The 13,727-nt window shown below is 32.0% G+C and overlaps 2 protein-coding genes across 4 annotated transcripts; both read left to right on the plus strand.

Annotated features, from left to right (window-relative positions):
• Positions 1-2,577, plus strand: LOC145938810 (uncharacterized). 2 transcript variants are annotated; one of them, XM_083042584.1, is made up of 4 exons: positions 1-126; positions 1,178-1,307; positions 1,627-1,855; positions 2,399-2,577. In XM_083042584.1, the coding sequence occupies exons 2-4, from the start codon at positions 1,226-1,228 to the stop codon at positions 2,448-2,450; spliced, it is 363 nt and encodes a 120-aa protein (XP_082898710.1). In that variant the 5' UTR covers positions 1-126; positions 1,178-1,225; the 3' UTR covers positions 2,451-2,577. The 2 variants fall into 2 exon arrangements, with proteins under 2 accessions (XP_082898710.1, XP_082898711.1); XM_083042585.1 differs by having other exon boundaries at positions 47-138.
• A 7,342-nt stretch (positions 2,578-9,919) lies between these two features.
• On the plus strand, positions 9,920-12,355 carry LOC145938436 (uncharacterized). 2 transcript variants are annotated; one of them, XM_083042078.1, is made up of 5 exons: positions 9,920-10,234; positions 10,496-10,908; positions 11,040-11,233; positions 11,309-11,446; positions 11,689-12,355. In XM_083042078.1, the coding sequence occupies exons 1-5, from the start codon at positions 10,144-10,146 to the stop codon at positions 11,720-11,722; spliced, it is 870 nt and encodes a 289-aa protein (XP_082898204.1). In that variant the 5' UTR covers positions 9,920-10,143; the 3' UTR covers positions 11,723-12,355. The 2 variants fall into 2 exon arrangements, with proteins under 2 accessions (XP_082898204.1, XP_082898203.1); XM_083042077.1 differs by having other exon boundaries at positions 11,040-11,446; positions 11,689-12,353.
• The last annotated feature ends 1,372 nt before the right edge of the window (positions 12,356-13,727 follow it).

Raw genomic sequence — 13,727 nt, forward strand, 5'->3', positions numbered from 1 at the left:
TACCCCATGTTCCTGTTCTCCACTCACTATAGCAAACCCGCGATGTTTTCTTGAAGGCTCCCGCGTCATTGTGCTCGCATTACTCGTGCGGTTGTCGACTCGGAAAGTATCCTCAACTTATCGCCGGTAAGTCGAGATGTACGTATTGCTAAGTACTAAGTGTTAAGTCTCTCCTCGAGATCCTTCGAGAATAAGTGAACCCCGTCGATTATAAGGGAACCTCGTTCTATCGTTTCGCGAAGCGAGAACGTCGCGCGATAAACAGTGATAAGAATTAAAAATTGTAGTGCTGAATCTTTTTTTTTTTTTTTTTGCGATTGATGTAAGACTCGATAGATCTCTTTATTCGTTCTTCTTGAATCAATACCTTCACGTGTAAAAATTGAATCGGAAACAAATATAGATGCGATTAATCGTTATAATTGAGCTCGTTCTCTGCACTTTATAAAGGGTCCAAAGCAATATACAAAGGTTTAAAAAGAAATACTAGAATTCTTAAAAAACGTATTTAAATTTCTACCGTTTGATGAGGAGGAAAGAAAAAGAACAAGTACAAAATATAAGAAAAAAACAAATATAGCATATGCCACATTGTTTAATTTATTATTTTAGACACTTTTCATAATTTTTTTAAATTTAATATCAAATTTTTGCTTAAATTTTTTTCTAAAATATTTTCAGCAAATATTTTTAAGAAATACTAATTTTCTAAGATTTCAATATCATCTATATATGAGATTATTTTCTGTGTAACTTGTGAACGTAACTGTTTGGTTGCGATAACATCGTCGAATTGCGCAATCTCGTTGCTTTTACGTAAGATTCTGACCAACGCTTCTGACCGCTCTAGAAAGTGATTCAATTAGTAATTCTTCGAACTCGTGTTCTTGCGGACAGTGATTGCGGAATCGTCGAAGGTCTTTTAACGCTTCTTTCTAAAGCCCATGGATGCTGAGAATTCTTCATTACGTAGGCGTAAAGTAGCCACACACAAAGAATTGCACTAATAATCGGAGATAATTTTAGTCTAATATTAATATTATTGTAATTATCTAATTATTAACATGTATTAAAAATCATTTAATATGCATCATTAATTATGGGAAGAAATTAATAATAGAAACGCTGGAATAGATTGTTGTATTTTTTGTCTTATTTTTGTTTGTTTACTTTGCAGGATAACAAAAATTTCGACCTTTGAACACATTAAAATTTCCGTCGCAAAATGATAAGAATTTTAGCCCTCTTGGTACTCAGTTCAATCTGTGTCATAATCAATGCTCAGGAAACGGCATCTAATGAAAAAAGTAAGTATATATAGAACAAAAATATATTAACTTTACAATTCTTAAAGATTTCTGTTATATATATTTTTATATGGATATACACACACATATAAACTATATAAAATGTAAATAAAATTAATTGAATCTATCAAATATTTAAATATCTTAAAATTTTCTTTGTCTTTGAAAAAAAACTTTATATAATTATTTTAATATTAATTTATCTGTTTTTTTTATAAAAGAAAGATTGATTAAAAAATTTTTTGACATTAAAATCTATTAAATTGTCCTCTTTTTCATAGTTTTTACTTTTCTTTTAACTTTCTTCATAATTACGCAGCACATTTCGGCCAAACGTTTGATGAAATTGTCGTATCGTCGGACTTAAACGTTAGAAGAAAATCAAAAGAAAATCGTCAAGGCAAAAGATTATTGTCGAACGTGCCGTCAGGAACCACAGGTCCACCAGAAAAACCGACCGCAATTGCATCTAGACTTGTTTCTACCGATGGAAGCCGTATAACCCTGGAAAAAAGAGAGAAACGTGGCATTGTAACAGCGCGAAGGAGGTAAATTAATAAAAAAAATATTTTCCTTAAAAAATCAATTTATTGAAAATTGATTAAAATTTGATTTGAATTAATTAGTATATATCTAGTGTAAAAAATATGAAAGTATTAATAATGTCTAAATTATAATTTAAATTATATTAGTATACATACATAATTACAACTTTTAAAATAAAACTCAGAAAACTTAATCAACATCAGCTATTGATAATATTTTTACTGATTACTATTTACTGACAGTTATCGTGGAAATAAAATTCGTTTGTTTAATTCTTGTTCTAATAACGTAACAAAAAACATATTAATATTAATTCAAAATTCTTTAAATAAAATTTGAGTTATACATATAATATATATATCAAGATTGGAGAAAAATATATTTTATGTAATTAATTATAAAAACAATTATGTAGATAAATAATTAATTAAAATTTATATTTTTAAATACGTTTATATATTGTTGATTTTTCATAATTGCGTTTAATATTATTTACATGTAAAAATGTATATGGATTCTCTTTCTACTTATGTGTAATATTTCAGGTATCTGGATTTGGGCGTCGCGGGATACTTGCTGAAATCTAGGAAACGGTGAAAATTTTACTCTGAGGACAACCGCACGACCCTCCAACCCCTCATCTGTGATCACACCTCTTTCGACGAATTTTTAGGCCACGGTTCATGTAACAAAAAGAATAATAAAATTCATCTGTGTCATAACATTTCCAGCTTCCTCACTTTGCACTGATATATTACTTTCTTCCTGAAAACTCCTTTCTTGAAATTTCTCGATAAAAAGGAAGGTAAAAGAATTTATATTTATTTAAAAATTGTATAACATAAGTTTTATATATATATATATATATATATATATATATATATATATAATTGTTTTTTGAGTCGTTGATGATAATATTTTTATTTGTCTAAAGCGGTAAAAAAGTAGAAAAAATCTGTTTTAAAGATATCAAAAATGCAGTATTTTATTCCACTTATTTAATTATATATAGTTTATTCTTATAATACTTTCATGAAAAATTAAGACAATACTTTTAAATAAAATATTTTGATAATGTTAAATCTAACATGACAAAATCAATGACAGATAAAAATTAATAAAGATGTAGATAAAATGTTATTATATATTCAGCAACTTAAAAAACATATAAAATAAATTAACCAAAAATATTTTTTTTATTTATCATATTTTTATATTTTATATAAAACAAGATGCACTTTGCTAAATCTGTATAAATAATATTAAATAATTATAAAAATCTTTTTAATATACAACATATAATATTTTTAATAATCTAAAGAAAATCTATAAATAATAGGCAAACATGATATATTGATATAACAGTAAGTTTGTTTTTTATGTTATTATTATAAAATACTTGATCTCTCTCTCTCTCTCTCTCTCTCTCTCTCTCTCTCTCTCTCTCTCTCTCTCTCTCTCTCTCTCTCTAAGAGAGGTTAAAAATTTTAATGTATTCAAGAATCAAAATGGTACAGTTCTTTACACGACATTATTATTGATGGAGCACAAATGATTTAAAGCAGAATAAGGCGATAAATTTTTGCAAAATACAAACGAAATACGATTTGAAAAGGCTTTTACACGACGGTATGTCATCACGGTTCCACAACGCGACCACCGCAATGGCCGGCCGATTGTTAGGCATTCCGCGTTTGTATGTGAGCCGAAAAAAAAGTTCGATTGTCTGAAATATGGCAACCCGCACTCAAAAGACAGCCGCTATCACGATTGTTATGCAGCGATACATCGCGTGCATTGTACTACGCGATGCACCCACGTGACACGCACACCCAAAACAAAGCTGCTTTTACGTTACCCTCTCATCTTCAAGTTCATCATTGATATTTTTTTGATTGACTAAAATTAATAATAAGTTGCTTGTTTTTTATATTAACGCTGGTAAAATTAAAGGTAGAAATGCGAAGATATCGTAATGACACTTATTATCATCTGTCATTTTACAGATTCTTGATTTCGAAAAATTTTTTTATCACAATTGCTTATTTCTATCGATTAATTTTTTTACAATTTCTTGGTTTTACGGATTTTTTTATCTATATTGTCTCAAATATTTTATCTTTTTGATTTAATTATTTTTTTCTTCATATACTTCATAATTTTTCCCTTGACGGACACGTGTATTTATAATGTCTTTATTCCATGTCATTAGTCGAACGCAATTTTCACATTACCTTTAATAAGCATGAACAGTAATGATGCAAAATGAGCGACCGTTTGTCGTCTTTGACAAATAAAATTGTATTTTGTGCTCACAATTTTTTTCTGCATACATAATGCAAAAAAAATCACTTTTCTTCGAATCAATTGCTGGAAGATCTTTGGATTTTGATTTATGGCTAAGTTGTAAATGTTGCAAAAGATCGACCGTTTACTTTTACGTCCGAGAAGCAAGAAAAATATTCGAACATTAAATCCGACATCATATATTTTATGATGATTATAGTCAGATACTGTGACACATTCGTGCGTTTGTTCGTCACACTTTTGATTTGACGTTACGACACGCAAGCAAAAATATGAACGGATACGATATTGATTTAAGGCTGTAGACTCAAGAACGTGCGTCCTTTCTTCTCCTAAAAAATGTATATATTAAATATTTATACAATATTTATATTTATCAATAGCAAATAGAAAATATTTTTAAAAAAGTATAAAAATTGTCACCAAAACTATTCGACAAAAAATTTAATTCCTATTGAACAGAATAATTTTTTAAAAATATTAGATAAAATGCATGTAAGTAATTTTGTTTTACAAGTGTTCTGTAATTATTAAATTATACAGAAATAATATTAAAAATCACAATATAAAAATATTATAATTTATATTCATTGTATAGTTATGTCATTTCTTTTGTGCATCATCTTTTAATGATTTATATTAAATATTTTAACATATATATTTATTTCATATAATAATTTTAAAAAAAGACAGAAGAAATATTAACAGAATTATGCGTTGTACATAAAAGGATTATTTAGAGTCAATGTAGTGAAAATAATTTCTTATGTTTAATTCTTGTATTAAAAATTCTTGCATTAAAGTCGAAGTGATCTCAATCTCACGCATCGATCCAGGTCGGAAGTAGCATCCCACGAGGTGAATACAAATCCAGCCGATCAATTTCCTCAGGCAGAAAAGAGAATGGACTGGCGCAGGTGTTTCGTCTTCGGTGCCTGATCTCGCATTTGCATCGGATCTCTATCGCGATGCAGGATTCGTAGCACTCGTCTCTCGTGTAAGTGTATATATATACGCTAGCACGTACATATATACGCGTTTATGTCTCGGTTGTGCACCTGCGACTATTTTATGCCTTCCCTGGAAAAGCTGGATGCTAAATCCAAAGCCGGTAATCCGCCGTCGATCCGCTGACTGCTGATTAGTGATATCAGTAGCGCAGCTAGAAGACTGATCGTACACTTATATCAGATTTTACAAAATTGTAAAAATCTCAAGTGTCAAAATTTAACAGCATTATTAATAAAATGTCATAGTTTTTATTTTCTACTTAATTGATAATTGTGTTTCACTAATTTAGGAAATTAATATTTTTTTAGGTCTATCTGTAGCAGCGTGAAATTGCTGAAACCTTACACAGATGTAATTAAATATTATACGGAATACTATAACTTTTTTTTGTGTGTAAAATAGCTATAAATAATCTTTAAATAAGTTAATAAAAATTACAGCCACGGTAGCTTTCGTTATTTTTGCTGAATTTTCCGATTCCCACGATGTGTTTCTCTTATATTCTGCCTACACTACTGAACAGGATGTATGTCTAAAGCAATACGCACTCTACCGTGATACAAGCACGCGAATTTCTTTGTTGTTTTATTTTGAAAATTTGCAAAATGAACGCAATCCGCAGGCGAAATGTTACGCGGTCTTTCAACCTGTTGTGCTTACCGGACTTACCGGATTACACTTCGTGATTTGCTTCCAAATAAGATCGTGGTATTGCTAGTTGCCTACATACGTACAGGATGTGCCTCGAAAGATTTTGTGGAAAATGAGGACTCTCCATCGTGGACATTCAATATCCAATTAACTTGCAAAAAGCTTCCAATAAAAAAATACAATATTACAAACAGAATTATACACACTTGTAAATTTTATAAGAAATTGTCATTAAAAATGTTATGTTACAATAATAAGTAATTTTAGGTAATTAAATAGTAGCTATAATTGTATAGAAAATAAACATATCATTTCTTTTATAAATTAAAAAAATATATATAAAACTATATAATTATATAATGTTCTATTAATATAAATTCTATTAATATAAATTCATAGCTATATATTATACGAATTCGAATGCTATTTTATATGCTAAACAGAATAAAAAAAAATTCTTAGAAAGTGTCGAGGTTATCATTAAATCGAAGATATGGATTCTGAGAGACCTTCCTGTCAATCGTGAAGATATTCTTAATCCTTTTACCTCGGAATTGACGCACGACAAATTCGCACGTATCGCCCAGTCGATTTGACATGCGTCACGAATTAATCAGCATCATTTGCCAGCCGATCGCACGGCGAGATCTCAGGTAGGTCCCAGACTATCCAGACTGGAGTATGTCGTAGTACGATTTCAGCGTGTCTCACGTTCCGGACCGAGCTTGTCGCACGTGAGCCGATCAAGGATTGCACGCAGCACGTGTAATTCGACATCGGCTAATCTTAATTCAGCCTACGCGATGGCACCAAATGAGATTCCGTCGGCAAAACCCGTTGGTGTAGACATTCGCAAAAGCTGGAGTCGCGTGTAACGCGAAATCCTGGGAATTCTGGAATTCCTCGGCATTTAATTCCGCGACGTATAGGACTCCGCGCCGACTTCGTATACGAGATATGAATTTATCATTCAGACAGGAAATATAAATAAATATTTTATAAAAGTCCCTTACATACAAAACGATTCTAAACATGTACCACGTGTTATAGCAAAGCAGAAAATTATATACCATAGAAAATACAAATACATATTTAAATTGACTTGTCAGTGTGATTTATGGTATTGAATGCAATGCCCGAATGAGTCTTCAATCAAAAATCCAAATTTTGAGTCAAATTAGATTGAATTATCAGTGAAAAGGAGAATATACATATATCAAAAAATGACACACGTTTTTCCATATAAAATATTTTCTGTGTCAAATATATAGCTGATTCATTAGATTATTAGACAATCTAATTTTTAAAGCTGTCAGATAACAAAAGAATTTTTAATTTATCAAAAATTTGTATATTTCGACTAAATTTATATACCTACTATGTTAAAACAATTCGCCAGATTTGTTTATGTGCGCGTTGAAAATTGAATATTCTAATAGAATTTGATGAAGTTAAAGTATACTATTTGTTGCCAAGTTAAGTAGTTTATCGATTATCGCGCCCTGTTATTTACCGCTATATCGCGATCGTTTTGTACATCGTGACTCCGCGCTATTTCATGAATCAACTCCGAAACGCACCGCTTTCCAAGTCACGCATATCGTATTTCTGAGCGTGACCAGATAGATAAAAAAGCAGCGTGTCTGATGGAAGAAGGCACGATAGGCATCGCGGTTGATATCGTAAAATTCGTACATCGCTTCTGTCCGGAATATTTTTATGCGCCGCCGCCTCTTCTCGGAAAGCATCCAAATCAATCTTCGTTACAGTGTAGTTAGATATTACGAAACTTTTCTACTTCAAAATTGCCGAATTAATTCGCGAACGCAGAAAAAGGGTCCTTAATCCTTGATTCTTCTTGGACCACATGTCATTTGGTGAATTTTAATTTTATAAAAACGCAGAACGTTTGTTGAAAATTTAATTTAGATCGGTATAATGAAGAATGTTTATATTTTCTGTTGCGAAAGTCTTCTGGTCTAGCTCGAAAATTTTAATTTTAAATATTGTCAAAAATTGTACCTTGTAAAAAATTTCTTAAATACAAAAAATTATTTTTCACGAGAAAAGAGTCAGTAAAATTAGAGATATATTTTTTTAAAATATTACGTGTCTTCGATTTCGTGAATTATTCTATTTATAGTATAAGTCTTCTACTTTTATCCCTATTTTTAGCTACCTGCAGCTGGACAAATGGCTTCTGGTGGGTGATCCATGATGTACATGATGCGTCAATCATCCATGAGATAATAACGCGCGTTTGATGTAACTTCCTGCGCAACGTGTGATCTCTTAATATTATTATTATGTCAGTTATACATGTTCGAGCATCCGCGGGTGTGACTGGTCAGAGGCGACGATAATTCTTAGGGAACGACCGGTATGGAATCCGTAAAAGTCTGATGGTCGTGGCCGGAATCGTAAAACCCGCTGTCTAGTCGGATCCGCTGATTGATGTGTCAGTGTACCTTCCACCACGTTCCATCATCTTCAAAGGTAGCGATGAGGAGCAGAATTATCCCTACGAACTACCGACGTGCTCCTCTCTCACATATCTCTCTCTGCCTCTATTCATACTTTATGTTTGTGACGAATGCGTTTTGCAGTCGTAACTCTTTCTCGGGATGCATCAACGAGACTTCCTCGCAGTTGCGTTTCATCATGCATAGTCGTCGTTATTCCGGTTTGAATTTAAATATTCCGAGTTTTTTTTTTACATTTTTTTATCGCAATATGTTATATGTAACGTTTCAGATTTGTTATATTACAATTTATGTTATAAACTTTTTTCTTGAGTTTAATCAATTTATTCTTATTTTACATACGCGAATAGACGGAATAAGCAAGACTTCAGAAATTATGGAAGAGATTAAAATATATTTTATTTTAATTTCTTGTATTTTATTAAAATTAATCTTTATATAAAATATTTACATAGACTGCTGAATATGTGAAAGAATAAATTTTATTTAGAAAAAATACATCGCAACATTGCATATAAGTTTACTATCAAATTTGGAAATTTCTTTGAATTTCTCTCTCTTTAAGTATTTTTCATCATCATATTCGTACAAACGCAAATAGGAATATTACTTCATAAAAAAAAGAAAATTCTTAATTTTGATTTATATTTGATGTCAGATTTGATTTCAGATATTTTTTTTATAATCTCTATCTAATCTTTAAAAAAATTACATGAAAAAATCAAACAGCGATATAGGATAGACATTTTGTAAACCTTCCAAAAAGAACAAATAATGATGAATGAATGGAAAATCCTTCGATTCTCGTATATTTTTAGAACAATTGAAAATGTATGAACCTTTGCCGCGAGTCTGCTTGTCTGGGACGTTAGATATCTTTATCGCATGTCTCGATCGAGACTCGAACGAGATGACTCAGTAATTCGCGTCGTGAAAGAGGAAAAGCGACTGGTCATCGGCCCTTCGCGACATTCATCAACCGCGACATTGTCCATTCACATTCTCGTTGTTTCTCAAGCGAATTCATTATAAACACCTTGTTTCAGAGCCAAAAGCCTCCAGCCAACTGGAGTTTTTCTTAAGATTCACTAGGCATTCGATATTCTTTCTTTCTCTCTCCCTTTTTGATTAATCAAACTAAATCATAGATTAGAAAAATAATAAAAAATTTAATTCAGGGGAGCCTTAATATATTTATAACGGATATCAAAATATATTGTTATCCCGTAATAATTTTCTCTTCGACAGATAATAATATACGTCTCGATCAATAATCCTACATTATTATTTATTTGCATAAAGCTCGATCGAGCATGTCTATTTCCATATCGACTCGATCCCGCGAATTTAGATTGCGATCGGTGCGGATCACAATTAATGCATCAGATCAAGCATGTGGCCCCATCAGTGACGACGATCACGTAGCGTTGATCACGATGCCATGTATTTGCTTTACGGAAATTCTCCGACCGTACGAGCGACCATTTGACGAAACCTAGAGTGGGGAATTCGCTTGATTCCACATCCCCTGTGTCCACCAATGGGTTCATCCCGTATCCCCGTGTCATTGTGCCCATGTCCGTGTATCTCATGGTATAAAAGCAATTGTGACAACCAAGATTAGCAGCATCGTGCAAAAAGTTGGTGCGTCAAGTAGATCGGGGGCAAGATCGGTGGAAGTGAATCGCTGGGTTATCGCGATTTTCTGTCAAAAGACGGTACAATCGTAAAAAAAGCCGGTGAAGTATTTCCCGAAGGATCTTTGAAGAAAAACGGGTGATTGAACAGAGGAAGAATCGTTGCGTGGAACTTGAAGAAAGATTAGAACTCTAATAAGGATGGCTGGCTGGATTAGTTTCATTCTACTTGCCATCGCATCGATGATTGCGATAGCAGAATCTAGGGTGGTTCCAGCTAACAATAAGCCTAGTAAGTTAAAAACTGAAATCAACTTTTATCTTGGAAATTATATTTGAAATTTATTTTCTGGAAAATTTCGAAAATTATATTATAGAGTTATTTTATATATTTTATATACATATTTAAAGAATATAAAATCTCCAAATTTCTTTAAATGTTATGTATTTAACAGCTGTTACAATATATAGGTATAAAATATAATAAAATATAATATATCGGTTTAATAACGATATTTTTTATTCTTGAATTAAATACCTGCGTTGTTCGCAGCTTCCGTCATGCTGGACCCTAACGGCAGCCCCATCATGTTCTTGAGGGAAAAGAGAACGGTCGCGCGTCCGTATCCGCACAAGGCGATGATGTTCACCGGATATTACAGACCGATACGTCGCACAGGTAACGGAGGTCAAGCAACGGGCCTCTTCGCGCAAGGAAACGCCGTAAGTGGAGAGACCTTCTTCGGCGGCATGCACGCGCCGCATCTCAAAGATGGTCCGGAACTGATTGAGGAACCGGAAGTGTCCAGCGCTCACGCGCACGCGGCGCCGACATCCGACGAGGAGCATCATCACCATCATTATCATCATCAGAACGAAGTGCATCGTCACGAGGAGGAGCAATATCACCATCATCACGAAGACGAGAAACATCACCATCATCACCAGGACTCTTCTACCTCTCAGGTATTTCTAATAGCTAGGCAAAAAATTTCTAATTTCTTTTTAAAAATTCTTTAGAACGTATACAATAATTACAAGCATCTCTTACAGTACAATTAAGTAAAGTACTGCGTGTACACATGTTACTTACACAGGAGCATCACGAACAGATTCCGGTAACCACAGAGATCGCGCAAGAAGCGGAAGAACCGATCGCGACCACCACGGAAGTGTCATCCGTTACTCGACCTAAATGGCATCATACGAAGAAGCCACACAAGACGCCCGTCAACGATGAAGATGAAGATGAAGACGAAGAAGACGAGGACGACGACCAGCCTCCCGTACCGTTTGTACCTTTTAAGGGCAACCGACGTCGCCAAAAATTCCCTCATCTAAACAACTTCTTTCCCATGATCTTCAGCTTCCCGAGATTGGCCACTCGCGCTGGATCCTCCGGTTCCGTTCCTGGTACCATCACGGCCATCGCGAACAGTTATTCCACTGGAAAGGGTGGAGTAGCCAATTCGGTAGCCACTGCATACGGCGGATCTTCTACTGGGTAAATTATATTTTTTTTCTTCTCATAAAAAAACATTTTTTTTCTTCATACACTAAAAAATATATTTTTATTTTAACTGTGTTGTAAAAAATGTTAATTCTTAATTATTTCAACTTTAACTTTACACTCATTGTTCACGTAATTTTGCATAATTAATTCTGTACATATATGATTACAAAATAAATATATGTATAACATTTATAAAAACTAATATAATTTTCTCATGTATTTATTTTTATTAGAAAGAAGCGACGCCAGCAGCCATACGAGGAATAATTAACTCTTAAAGCAATTAATCTTATCAGCAAATTAAAAAGCTGAGTTCGTTCTGAAAACTGTTAGAGTTTCCAAAATCTCCGCTTAATTCTTTTTTACGTTTTTTTTACCTTGTTACTTCCTTTTTGTCTTCTTTAGAATCTTGAATGAGCTTAAAGAGAGAGGATAACATTTAATTAATACACAAAAGTATATATTTTATGTGACAGAACAAAATTAAAATTTAAGAACGATTTTTAACTTGTTGAAGATTGTGCAGTTTATTAGGTAAGGCACTTTATTAAAGTAAGTAGACTAAATAACATAAATTCGCAATATTCTTTATATTTAAATTACACCGAGCTTTAAATTATTATTGTATTGTTTTATAGTAAATTTTGAACAGATTATAATTGTTTAACTTTGAAATTATTATTTCAATATGTTTATATACTAATTTAGAAAATATACAAACTTGTTTTTTAAAAGATTATATATATATTTAGTATTCTCTTGGTAGGATATAATACTGTCGTAATTTATAATTACCATGTAATGAATCAATACTAATAACAATTAATAGAGTAGTTTGCAATTAAAGTTAAAATTTTTCGTAGACTAGAAGCTTACTTATTATTAAATATCTACCCGCAATTGATGTGTCTAAAATTTAAATTTTTTTAAAATCTGAAAAGTCAAAAGAGTAAAATTCAAAATTTGTAAAAATTGTAAAAATTGTTAGCTTATATACAATATTGCGATGTATTTTTCCTAAATAAAATTGATTCTTCCACATATTCAGCAGTCTATGTAAATATTTTATATATGAGAAATAATTTTAATATAATATTAAAATAAAAATATTAAAATAAAAGATATTTTAGTTTCTTTCGTAATTTCTGAAGTTTTGTTTATTTTGTCTATCCGCGTACTTTGTTTTCGTGAGGCTCTAAGCAAAACGAATGCGAACTACGCAGATATACATGATAAAAGTTTACAAACAAATATTACATAATCCAAAGTTGACGCATTTTGCCACTAATGTACAATTTAAAAGCCGCGTCTATGATTAGCCACGCTGCATCTTTTTCATTCAAAACAGTATACATTTTTAATCTTCCGTAGTAAATTAAGAAAAAAAAACTGACAGCTGAGTGTCATGTATAACGAATCAATGATAGCGAAGATAAAAATATAATTAAATTATACTTTGACATTTTTATTTTATAATTCACAAATTTATAATTAAATTTATGTATGGCTGATTAAAAGGTCGATCGGATTAATACAATATATGATACGGAGTTGTATCTCGCGATGTGACATCCGGCTCCGATTAATTAAGACAAATTCGTCAGGTTGACCCAATTTATATTGCAATTTTACACAGTGTGTTTATGCAGTTTGCAGTGCGATGACGAAACTATTCGTATTTTTTTAGCAAGAAAGACTCAATATAGACGAGATTCAATATATGCATCTTCAATATATGCATATTGAAGAAGTATGTTTTTTTTTACATGAATAGGAAACTATCGTGCTTCGTAAAAAGCTATTCATATACGCATCAGAAAAGTTATGTTCCGAGTTTCGGAGAGATAGACAAGAATCTCAACCAAATTGTCGGGTCACCTTGCGCGTCATATGCAAGGTTTTTTAATCATTCGTCTTGGGAAGAAATAGTAATATATGAATGTTGCGTATATATAATATTCACGCGATTCCTCCTGGGCAGTTCCAAATTTAAGTCTTACGTAACTTTTTAAAACGATTCTGTCTGTTTGGATCGTGGATGCAAAACGTGTGAAATTTAATGTGCGAGTATAAAATTTAACTTTATCTTTCTAATCTGTAAATAAATTAGTGAAACTTCAAAGCATTTTTTTTGCAATAGTGCGTAAATATATTTTGTAATGTATAAAATCGCACACTAAACACTAGCGAGAAATTCATATTACTTATGAGTAATGCCATGCTAATGAATTCCTTCTACATTAATTGATGAATAATAACGGGGATTTCCATT

Source organism: Prenolepis imparis, unplaced genomic scaffold (genome assembly GCF_030444845.1).
Source record: "Prenolepis imparis isolate NDT839.2.m4 unplaced genomic scaffold, iyPreImpa1.0 SCAF_7, whole genome shotgun sequence".
In the NCBI taxonomy this organism is placed as follows: Eukaryota; Metazoa; Arthropoda; class Insecta; order Hymenoptera; family Formicidae; genus Prenolepis; species Prenolepis imparis.

Excerpts from the sequence above, each read along its gene's own strand:
- LOC145938810 (XM_083042584.1), top strand. The coding sequence starts at position 1,226 with ATGATAAGAATTTTAGCCCTCTTGGTACTCAGTTCAATCTGTGTCATA. Across the intron at positions 1,308-1,626 it reads AACGGCATCTAATGAAAAAA|CACATTTCGGCCAAACGTTT; the intron begins GTAAGTATATAT and ends ATAATTACGCAG. Across the intron at positions 1,856-2,398 it reads ATTGTAACAGCGCGAAGGAG|GTATCTGGATTTGGGCGTCG; the intron begins GTAAATTAATAA and ends GTAATATTTCAG.
- LOC145938436 (XM_083042077.1), top strand. The coding sequence starts at position 10,144 with ATGGCTGGCTGGATTAGTTTCATTCTACTTGCCATCGCATCGATGATT. Across the intron at positions 10,909-11,039 it reads AGGACTCTTCTACCTCTCAG|GAGCATCACGAACAGATTCC; the intron begins GTATTTCTAATA and ends TTACTTACACAG. Across the intron at positions 11,447-11,688 it reads TACGGCGGATCTTCTACTGG|AAAGAAGCGACGCCAGCAGC; the intron begins GTAAATTATATT and ends TATTTTTATTAG.